The sequence below is a fragment of the Notolabrus celidotus genome, chromosome 6 (assembly GCF_009762535.1).
Source record: "Notolabrus celidotus isolate fNotCel1 chromosome 6, fNotCel1.pri, whole genome shotgun sequence".
Lineage (NCBI taxonomy): Eukaryota > Metazoa > Chordata > Actinopteri > Labriformes > Labridae > Notolabrus > Notolabrus celidotus.
The window spans coordinates 25732871-25744306 of NC_048277.1; the positions used below are offsets into that span (position 1 = coordinate 25732871).

At 40.6% G+C, this 11436-nt stretch overlaps 1 protein-coding gene across 2 annotated transcripts in view; it reads right to left on the bottom strand.

The window, feature by feature from the left end:
* The window catches only part of LOC117813958 (1-phosphatidylinositol 4,5-bisphosphate phosphodiesterase zeta-1-like), a 20472-nt gene extending 9298 nt beyond the window's left edge, over window positions 1–11174 (bottom strand). The window contains exons 1-8 of one of the 2 annotated variants that reach the window (XM_034685036.1): window positions 11033–11174; window positions 9780–9975; window positions 7396–7597; window positions 4989–5133; window positions 4510–4662; window positions 2744–2923; window positions 2436–2592; window positions 1453–1569 (exon numbers count right to left, since the gene is read on the bottom strand). In XM_034685036.1, coding sequence (XP_034540927.1) covers window positions 1453–1569; window positions 2436–2592; window positions 2744–2923; window positions 4510–4662; window positions 4989–5133; window positions 7396–7597; window positions 9780–9972 — 1147 coding nt within the window. In that variant the 5' untranslated portion in view covers window positions 9973–9975; window positions 11033–11174. The remainder of the gene's footprint in view (window positions 1–1452; window positions 1570–2435; window positions 2593–2743; window positions 2924–4509; window positions 4663–4988; window positions 5134–7395; window positions 7598–9779; window positions 9976–11032) is intronic. The other variant, XM_034685037.1, reaches the window with a different exon arrangement.
* Between the last annotated feature and the right edge of the window lie 262 nt (window positions 11175–11436).

Consider the following 11436-nt stretch of genomic DNA (forward strand, 5'->3'; position numbering starts at 1 on the left):
TCTGTACAGCTGATTTTGCACCAGGCAGTCTGCTCAGTGTTCAGCAGGGCTTCATGAAGCAGTTAGTGGCAATGAAGACAGAAGAAAGAGGATGTATGAAGACAAGCAGATTGACAGGTATACTTGCCAAGACAAAGCCAGACCTACCAGGGTTGTGTCTTCATGGATAATTACACTCTGCCATATGGTTTGACAATATGTTAAATTGCTTCTTGAAGCAGAGTTACAAACAGCCCAGGCTTGTTGAATGCTCATTCTTGACTCTAAAATACAAAATCTGCACTACAACTATAAAGCTGTGACCATAGAACAATGTAGGATAGAGGAAAAAACACATTTTTGATATGTGCAAATCAATTTAGAAAAGTTGTGATAAGAGCCAGGAGAGGACTCGCTGCAGGGGGAAAACAGATGAGGTGGTCAGGCTGTGGACTGGAATGAAATATTCCTTTCACTGCTAATCGACAGGACAGTCAGCCAGGTTGTTCGCTTTGAAGTTTGACAACTTCAGTCTCCAGACTGCTGGTGGATTATTCTCAGTGGGTAAAAAAAACTGTGAAATGGATTGTGGTGCTTTTTATATGTGTGTAGAGAACTTTTGGAATCCCCTTATCACAAAGAGTTCAAAGAAGAAGTTCTATTTTCTATTTTGAATGAAGTTTCCCAAGGTTTGAATCTGAACTAAAATATGAACAAAGTTTAAAACAGTGTTAACAATGATATTAGCCAACAACCTGCTCAAGGATATATTTTTTTTTAATTGATAATAGAATTTTTCCTTTCGTCACTAAATGTCAAAATCACAGTATAGTGATATCTGACCACTCCCCTGTCCAATTCGATATGAACTTCCCAAACTGTGTTACACCTCAACGGACATGGCGTCTGGATCTATTATTGCTATCTCATAAACCATTCCAAAATATCATCTTTGATCAACTAGCCTTTTTTCTTGATGCTAACTGTACGCCAGGTATGTCTTACTCTACTATCTAGGAAGCGCTTAAAGCGTACATCAGGGGGCAAATGATCTCATATGCAGCTCACAACAAAAAAGGAATGTTATTGCCCCTCTTTATTTGAAATTCATAACACTTACTGATATATCTTGTAGTTTTCTTAATTCATCTTTATTTTCCTCTTAAGTATACAAAATAAATATCCATCTAACATTGATGATTTCATTTTTTAACTTATGAGATACCATACCATATCATACAATATATGATATGATGCAATAAGGCATGATAAGATGCAATGCTATACAATAAGATACGATAGGTATGATGCAATACAATGTGATCCAATGCATCTAAATATGCAAGGCTATAATAAATAAATATCAGTGTGGAACGCGTGCCTGTAATTGCACTTTAACTGCATACTTTATGTGCTCACACAGATGGAAGTCTTTCATTCTGGACGGGCTTATACTTGTTCTCTGCAACTCACCGAGCTGTGAGCCGACGTTCCAAAACTCCTGAGGGTTGTAGTTGGAAGAAGACGTCCTGGAGCCTGCTGGGTAAATCCTGCTGAGGAGCTTCTGGTTGTGCTGAACAAAATCTGCACCTGTAAGAGATTATAAGACACTTAAATGTCAAATGACTCATTTGTCCACCAACTCAGACTTCACAGATGTCACACTGCAGTACAAATCCTGTACATCTTGGTTAAATGAGCTAACTTAGTCTACGGCTCTATGATTGTCATTTAGACTGATCAAAGTTTTTAATCAAACTACTTTTATTTAAAGAGAACATCTGAAGAGATGAAAACCACTTGTTCTGTGCAACAATTCTCATTCTGAGTAGACTAAAATAAACTGTCTTGCAGCTTCAGTCGGTGTGTGCGATGGTACCATAGCTGTGTAGCATCCCTGCAGGGCTTGATGATGACAAGAAACTACTGAAGGCTTTTACAGCTCAGCATCACCCAGACTGCTCATGGTTTCTGCCAACCAGCTTATAATGTAGCTGTGTATCTGTTCTGTGTCACTCCTCCTCAGCTGGAGCAGATTTCATTTCCCTGCCTTCTCTGTTTCTGTGTTTCTCCAGTATACTGCAGCACAGTAGCACAAAGTGACACTTTAATCGACTCCCGTTTGTTCCAACCTTTATGGCCTCTTTTCACCTACCCAAGTGGTAAAATTATCAGGCATATTACTGGGCCCGCATTGTTAGGCTTTACTATTCCCTAACAGTACTCCCCTATGTTGTGTATGTCACCTTCTATATGCTTTAGCTATTAAGGAGGTTTATGATACAAGACCTGGCTGCATTTCTTCAACAAAAGTTTACACATCAGCTTAATGTTCCCGTGAATCCACAGAGCTCATCGTAATTACATTTTGTAATATTTGCAATTAATTACACACATCCTTTATAGCTTCATAATCAAACCTCTCTTTGTTCCCTCCTTCATAAATAACACAGTACCTGAGGCTTTAGCTAGCTTGCGAGCTTTCTTCTCTCCCATGGACGTGTTCTCATAGTAGTTCTGATTGTCCCTGGAGTGACTGAAGCTGATGAACTTGACAGACCTGGTGTAAATGACTAGGTCAGATAAAGCCTCTGCCACCACCACCTTCTTCTTCTACTCATAGTATTCAGAGTAGAGAGCAAGAAAAAGTAGGAGAGAACACTCAAACTTTACCTTTCTGTCTCATCTTATTGGTTACATTTGTAGAGTATCTTCTCAAGCAAACGTGTGGCTATGTCTCTCCTCTTAAACCTCACTGACTTACTTTCACCTTTGGCCCTGCCTTTCTTGGAGACCAGAACTTTGCTTTGGTTTGATGATCCTCGTCGTCCTCCTCCTCATCCTCCTCCTCATCCTCGCCCTCATTTACACTCTCCTCTGCCTCAGTCCCTTCAGTTTTAATCTTTAGCTTTTTATTCTTGATGAGGATTTTATACTGCAGGTCCTTTAAATCAGAGAAAAACACAAGCAGTAGGAGCTCACACATGGATAAAAGCAGACATTGAATCCATGAAACTATCACAATCAAGCAAAGTTGGTTTGTCCATCCTTAAACATAGGACACAAACAGAACAAACAGACTGCCCTGTCTCTCATTTACCAAAAGGTGCTTTTTTTTAAAGAGTAATTCAGCATTCATCCACACTAGCTTATTCAGACACTTTGGTTTGGAAGCAGGCGTCAGCAGGGTACCAAATCACACATCTGCTGCTGCATTTCACCCTCCCTGCTCTGAATCTGTTACTACTCTTTATTGCTTTTCAGGCAGATGAGCAGCAATATGTTAGGAGTGAAAAAAACATCCTGATCTAGACTTGGAAGCTAGTCCATGGTAAGCCACACGACAGGAAGTCACCCTGTCAGCATCAAATAGTGTTGGCTCAGGCGAAATATGCAAAATAATTACAGATCTGCCAACATTAACAAGCTGTAAGAGTGTATACAGCCTGAAAATTATACTCTTCAGAGCTGCACTCCTTCATTTTCCCTATAGTTACACCAAATGATACAGTCTGCACATCAGGAACACAGGCTTCGCTTATGTTGATGTAATTTAGGATGCCATATGAGGGTTCTTGAAGAGACTTGAGCCCATGTTTGCGATAGAAACAGAATAAAGAAGGGTAATAACTTGCTAATGAAGTGTAGCTTATATCCAGTCCTACAATAACACGGCATAATGGAAAAATAGAGGGAATTTATAGTTATGAAGAACTGGTAAACCATTAATCTAAGTGGTCAAAGAAGTATAGGGAATGAACAGCTTTGAGTATTAGATCTGGGTTACACTTTCATAATTGGATGGTAACTTGTGCAAGAAGCTGCTTGATTGTAGGACATGAACACTGATTCAGTGTTTAACAGAGAAGATAAAACCAGTAGCGCTGAGCCTCCTAAATACACCAGCCCCTCCTAACTTATAAAGATAAAAAGGATCTGGTATGAAAAATCTTATTGCAATCAGGATAAAACACAGCCCGTCTCTGCAGTTACTTCCAAAGCAAAAGAAGTCAAAGGCAGAACAGAAACTCTGCTGAGATGTCGCACATTCACTGGGAAAAAAAGAAAACCCTCCTCATCCTAGTCATCATATTCAATAGATCAGAGTGGCTGTTGCAGTATCTTGCAGGGCCAGTCGCACAGTCATGGGTGAGGCAAACACTTTCAGAGGAGAAGTCAGATCAAAAAGCCGATAATATAATCGAACAATCAGCTTCAGTGCCTCAGCACGCTTAGAATGATTGACACCTCTCAGAATCAACCACATCACATTAGACTCTGTGACTCTCAGAGAGGTTGAATAGGCTTGCAAATGCTGGTTCCCAACTTCACCAGTGAAGGTGAGGCTCTGAGGCACACCAAGCCTCAGAGAGAGACTAATGAAGGCCCTCTGTGATGACAAAAAGGTCCTTTTTTCCTCCTTTGTTTAGCTTTAACGACCTCCATCATCCCCAACGGATCTGACATTAATCACAGAATCTGCCTCTGATTTACCGCTCAGACACCCCAGCTTGCTTCCTTGAGTCTTACATTTGGGCTCGGAAGCTCTCCATTGGTTTGGTGATCCAAGGTGGCTCTCAGCAACTTGTCTCCCAGAATGGAGATGAGGTAGTGGGCCATGACCGCCTGCTGCTCCTTGGAGCAATGGTTCTCTAATGACAGGATTACCGGGTAGGCAGACACCTGTCAGGGAATAATAACATCAATGAAAATGATGATTCAACCCCTATTTGTTACAATTAGCATCAACCTGGATCTGCTTCTCTCTCTGTGGGCTCTAAATAATCCAGACACATCACAGAGAATTTTCCTGAAGTGCATGAATCAAAGACATCCAGCAAGCACAGCATAACTATCAGAGGTTATATTAATTAGAGGAAATGCAGCTACAGTAGGCATGAATCCTGGATTTTTTTCAGAGGCGGTAGTGAATACAGAGTTAGATGCCTGGGGCCGCACTCCAGGATAGACATGTTAGACATGTCACGTTAAATACTATACACTGTTACCTCAAAGGCATGTTGCTCCACGGTGGTGACGACGTCCCTAAAGAGTATCTTGGTGGTCAGGGTGTAGCCATGGTAGACTACAGGCTCCATGTCTGGCCCATCCCAGCAGTCAATCTCCAGACAGCGACAGCCCTTCCTTAAAGCACTGTGCCACACAAGCACACAAAACACACAGGGAGACATATACGCACACTGGGTTTAGGCAAGACTATAACAAGCACTCATAAGGACCAGTGTGAAAAATTAGAGGTCAAATTTGAAGCATGCACTGAGCTGTTAACTTTCTAGACTGTACTTCTGGTCAAGTCCTCACACATGACACCAAATATGACTATATGGTATCAGAAGTCCCGCCTCTTAGAGAAGTGACATTGACGAGCACTGCTATAGTCCAAAAGTTAAACTGTTTTTAACTGAGAGCAGGAAAAAGAGCAGATGCTGAGGGCCATTTTGCATTTAGGACACAGAGTGCTGAAAACACAGGACTACATTGATTTTGTGCAGAAGATAAACACTGTGAGTGGACACAGGCCTCAGACAATGATATCACCCAGAGGAAAATTTTACTGTTCAAGGCTTTCTCTTCTAAGTCTCTGGAGACAAAATTGAGATTCTCTCTTCAGCCTCAATCAAGTTTCAAATTGTTCTCATACGTTTCTCATTAGTTTCTCCTAAAATTCACTAAGAGAAATAGTTGAGACCATGACATGTCTCATTAATGGCTCATTTTCTTCCCTTTCTTTAAATATATTTTTGGCCTTTTTGCCTTTATTTGAGAGACAGGAAATGTGGGGAGTAGTGAGCAGGGGAAGACATCCAGGAAATGGTCGACCGGCCGGGAATCAAACCGGCGACCCCTGCGACAAGGACTGTGGACTCTGTATGTGGGGCGCTTAGACCGCTAGGCCACCAGCGCCTAAAAAAATCCACCTCTTTAATTATAATAATCTGGCTAAATCTGGTCAGCCCTTTTGCGGCCCATATTTTAAATAAATCGTCTGTCATACCTGGTATGAAATCTCTATCTTTTGCAATTTCTCTCAAATACACAAAATCTTTGGGAAGTTGTTTTGTTCTCAAACAGACTTGTAAAGGAATGACCATATTGTTAAGTCAAAGAAGAGATAATTTGACAGCTAAATAGCTGATCTTGCAAGTGGTTCAAATGTTTTAATGAGAATTGTAAGTTTGTGTACAATTACATTGAAATCTTAATTTTGCAGGGCACTATAAAATCATAAAAAAGATGAGCTCAGGCTCTGTCTTTGTTCCATCTGAGCTCAACTTGAGACACAAAAACTGAGTCTGTCAAAAGCAAATGGATGAGGTTAGATTGAGACAATTAAGAGAGCTCCCTGATTTCTCTACCTGAACTCAAAAGGAGCCACAACACTTGAGAAATACCTGAGAATCATTTCAGATTTTGACGAGATCTCCTTTTGAACTGAAGGGTAGACTAAGCTGAGTCTTTTTGCAGCTTTTTTTCTGAAGGCAAGAATGAGAAACAGGAGACAAAAGCTATAGTCTCATTTTGCTTTCAAACAGATCTCATTGTTGTCTAGGAGACATAAATGAAACACTTTTGAGATCTCCTCTCTAATTTAATTTTCCTATGGGCAGGCAGATCTTTTTTGCATCGGTTGATCTGTTATTTCCATTAATACAAAACATTTTCCAGTTAAAATATCTTGATCATGTACAACTTACAGTTTCAAAGTATAAGTTAATCAAAAGTGATAAATTATGGTAAGTCAATTACATCTTACATTTCACATTCCAGTAATCCTGTTTTCTTCTTTTTCAAATGCACTTGGTCATGTTTTTTCCTTCTCTTGCCCACCTGTGAGATGTAGGGATATCTAAAAAGCTGCCTTCTACTCCTGCCACTTTACCCTCTCAAGATGATTTTTATCATCTTGTAAGTAAACCAGAGCTTCCATGCCGCTGGTTTGGAGGTTTCCACTTCAACAGCCGGCCAGAGCGCTCAGCACTTTCACGGGGACCATAAATACAGCACTTCTGCTGCCATCAGCCCCTTTTGTAATCACCTCTATTACCTCATGAAAGGACCACTGCAATTTCATCCGTCTGCCTCAGCAAGATTGGGCCAATGAAATGAGAGCAGAGCAGAGTATGCAGATAACACAAATGTAGGTCTTAAACGAGGGGATAGTAAGAGTTGAGTCATTTTAGGTTGGTATTGGAGCCAAATGGTTTTTAAATTGGTCTTTTCACTTGTTCTGACCTATATGTAATGTCAGAAACATGAAACATGATCTAGCAGACAAGTTGGCTGCCAATTTGCAGGTATACCTGTGCAATTTTCCATGACTGTTGTGCCAAGGTTATAGAGATTTAAAAAAATGCTCAAGTGCTGAACCATGAGCAAGAACACAAACCAACATACCAAACATAGGCATCCAGGTGGCTCCTTCCTACCAGCTGATCTCCAATCAGGTAGGTGTTATGAGAGGAGGAGATGTAGTAGCTACTGAGGGGCTGGTCCATGTCTTGATACACAGATTTATGTGCCTGGTTGAAGACACAGCAGTCTTTGGACTCCATGTACCTGAGGAATCCTTCAAACGTCATGGATCTGCTCTCTCTGGCTGAAATAGGACACAGTGTCGGTCAGAGTCAGCATCAGTTCTGCTTTCAGGCACAAAAAAGTAAAATTTATATACAAAAAAAGAGGATTACATTGCACTTTTCAGTTCAGGTGAAACATTTCTTGCTATGGTGTTCAAAATGTAAATGCATCAAAAATATTACAAGCTATGCTAAACATAAACATGTCCTGTTTGAAGAGTTTAATGCCAAAGCAGCAATGACACAGGAACTATGCTCGCCTGCTGTGTTTACCAATGTGGTGAGTTGGCTCTCCCTACCTGCCACTACATGGCACTGTGCCAGTTGTTCAAGCTCACTGGGCAGTGCCAGGTGCACCGTTATCCACAGGTGTGTGTGGCAGGGTCTCACTCTTTCTCTGTTTCCATCCCACTCACTTGCCAGGCGGCTGCAGCCTGGTGTGGCAGGTAAATTTGTTTGGCGTGGCACAGGCTATCTGTTAAGCCGTTGTGGCGCACGCTACCAAAATGGCAGGAGAGATGAGAGGAGCTTGGATTAACTAAGCACAGTGCCATGTAGTGGCAGGAAGGGAGAGCCAACTCACCACGCCAAGTTTAAAGGTGAGTGTAATAATGTGAAAACATGTTTGCATGCTAACATTTGCTAGTTCTAGAAACAAACAGCAGCATTTAACAATATTAACAGTAAGTGGCAACATATGGTCAGAGTTAGCATGCTAACATTTACTAATATAACCATAGTAAGCAAACTAAGCTGACTAGCTTAAAGCAGCTACATCTTGCAGCAGTGGTTACTTTACCAAAGCTAGCTGTTCATCAGAAACCATTTCGGTTAGAATTAACCAACAGCAGAACTCTTGGTCTCTTATAGTGGGTGAAAACATTTTTGGTGAGCTATATGGTACACTTGTTTGAAAAGAGCTGTCATTGTACCTTGTACCGGTCTCGGGCCAGGAAACGGGCTGGCAGTATCACTGCAGACCCTGGACACAAATTTTTCAAACTCCTCCCCTCCGGCAGGCGCTACAGATCACTGTGTGCCAAAACAACCCGCCATAAGAACAGTTTCTTCCCCCAGGCTGTCACTCTGATGAACACTAAATACTCTCTGTAAATAATCATGTAGATATACAATGTAACAATTCTCCAAGCAGAATTCACATATTTCTATTTATTTTATTATTTAACTGTAACCTACACATACTTGTTTAATGTAAAAACTACTTCACATTCACGTCAGCATCTTTGCACTACTCACCACTGCACTATTATCATATTATTTTTAGCTTGTACATACTAGTCATGCCTATTTGTTATTCTTTTTGTGTTTATAGTTGACGTTATTGTTATTGTTGTTGTTATTGTTATTATTATATTCATTTTTATTTGTATTCTTTTTTTATGCCTTATTCCTGTACCTTTGTACAAAGAGAGCAAAGTTTACCAAAGACAAATTACTTGTGCGTTCAAGCATGCCTGGCCAATAAAGCTGATTCTGATTCTGATTTTGTTTATGACTGTAGTTCCATCTCTGTCTTTACTCCTAGGATGTGTTAAAATGTCTGCCATTAAAAAGGTCTATTTTAATGTCCATGCTGCTAATGGTATGCTGAGATGAAGGTCGTTGACCTGCTCTTCAGTGTGACATTTAAATCAGTTCACCTTCATATTGCTGTTTAATTTCAAATCAGTACAACAAGGTTTGTATAAGTCAGCTTGACTTTTAGGCAGCAAATATTAACTCAGCATCTGCTCTAAATTTAGGTCTATTATATGCTGAAATAAGTACAAGCTACAGATGGATCTTGTTCTTTGAATTTTCTTATTGAAGATCTCTACCGCCAAGTAAGAAATGTGAATCCTCTGTTAAACAGCAGCACATACTTGTAAGCTATGTGTCTTCCCCACTTTGCTGCTTGTGCTGTGAATTAGCCAGCAGTGAAGTTACACTTGACTCAAACAACATCTGGTCTCCTCTGCCTTCCCTCTTCTATTTTCCTGTCATTTCAGCCTCCTGCCTCAGGGATTACAGCAGATCACTTTGTCAGCCAGACACCTCTGGAGCTTATGCCCCCTAACTTCTGCTATAACTAATTATCATAACGTGACGAAGCTTCAGCCCTTGAAGAAAAGATCTATTTTTTAACCCGTAGTAATGAGCAGAAAGTAGCCTGACATGATCCAAAGCTCTCCCTTCACTTACCCGTCTCTTCAATCTCATATCTATCAATCAAACTCTCTGCCACCTCCTCATTGGCTGTGAGCTCCATCTGCTCCTTGTGGAGGAACCTGAGAAGGGCGCAGGCGGGCAGAGTGGTCTGTCCGCAGGCGTAACATTGGTACAGATGCTGGATTTGAGCTCTCCTGGAGGAGGGCCCCTTGTTCTTCTTCATCATGCCCTGCACACATCATTAAAGCCTCTTAGTCCTTTGTTGTTAAACTTGAGAAAAGAATATTCTCAACTTTTTTTGAAACCTCCAACTTGTGTGAAAGTCACCATGGAATATTGAGAAGAGTAGTACTAATTTATTTAAGTTTTGCATATCTATAAGGCTGAAAATATGGTGTCAGAAGGAAGAAAATCTTGAATTTAGGTCCATTTGAATTATACAGTAATGCTTAAGATTATCCTTTATGTTGTCACATTGTAGATATTTTAAACTCTTTTTGGTGTTTCAAAGGCACAGAACATCACTTGCTCTCTAAAAATATACAGGAAATAGCAAATGGAAATGTCAGCTCAGAGATGTATCCCAGCTTTTTACCTGCACTCGCTGTTGAAATACCACTTTTTCAAACTCAGCATGAGAGAGAATAAAAGAGAAGCCAGGGCCTTCATTCTGCACAAAGTTCTCCTATCCTCTCACACTGCACCTCCCCTCCCCTTCCTCCTCTCCTCTGTATCTTTTACTCCATCAAGTACTAAAGCAGCGTCTCAGTGACTTTCCCTTTTCAGTCCCTCTCCTTGTCATTCCTCTCAGCCAGCAAGACCAAAAATGTCTGTGATTTTCTCTGGCTTTGCGTGTGTGTCTCTCCCTCCAACCTTTCATCTCTTTATTCTGAAGCCCCTGTCAGTTCACAGAAGTATGTCTAAACCACTGCTGTCACCAGGTACCCTGCAGTGGGCCAGTCTCCCCACTGAATCTGTCACCTCAGTGGGAGCAAAATCAAGTAAATGTAACACATGCACCCTCATCGTATCACCGGTTACACAACTACCTCTGCTATTATTTTCATTAACCTTTAAAGCAGTCGCCATAACAGAATCTGTACCAAGTAGATCTCTGTTTAGTGTTGTATTGCATAAAAAAAAAAAAAAAGCCTCAGAAACTTTTTTTCATCCTATCAACCGATGTTACCATTAAATTGAAGTGAGAGTTAGCTAGCTGGCTAATAATGTCTCAAATGGGGTTGTTTCCTGGAAACACAATCACATTTCCTGTAACAACAACCTACCTCAGATATTGGTGGTCTTTAAGGTACACAGTAGTATAGATACAGTCTTTAGTAGTCCACAGTCCAGTCCACAGGGTATTAAATATTCAAAATAATCTGACTTTTGCAGCTGGTTTCTGAGGAAGTACAGTAGTTGTTTCCATAGCAACAAAAACATTCCAATTCAATGGAAATGTCTGACAAAGTGAAAAAATACTGCAAACATCTTCCCACTAATCCTGTCTTATTTTAAGACTTAGTTAATTACCATGATGGTCTTCTGACCACACACTCCTGCCTGTTGAAAGTGTGCCAAAGATGAGTTAGGAGTTTCTTTTTAATTTGGTCACAAAGTCAACATAAGTCTGTGAGAGTAGGAAGTGTCAATCTAGCCTAGTAACCCGACTCCAAGCCAAGTCCAGGTA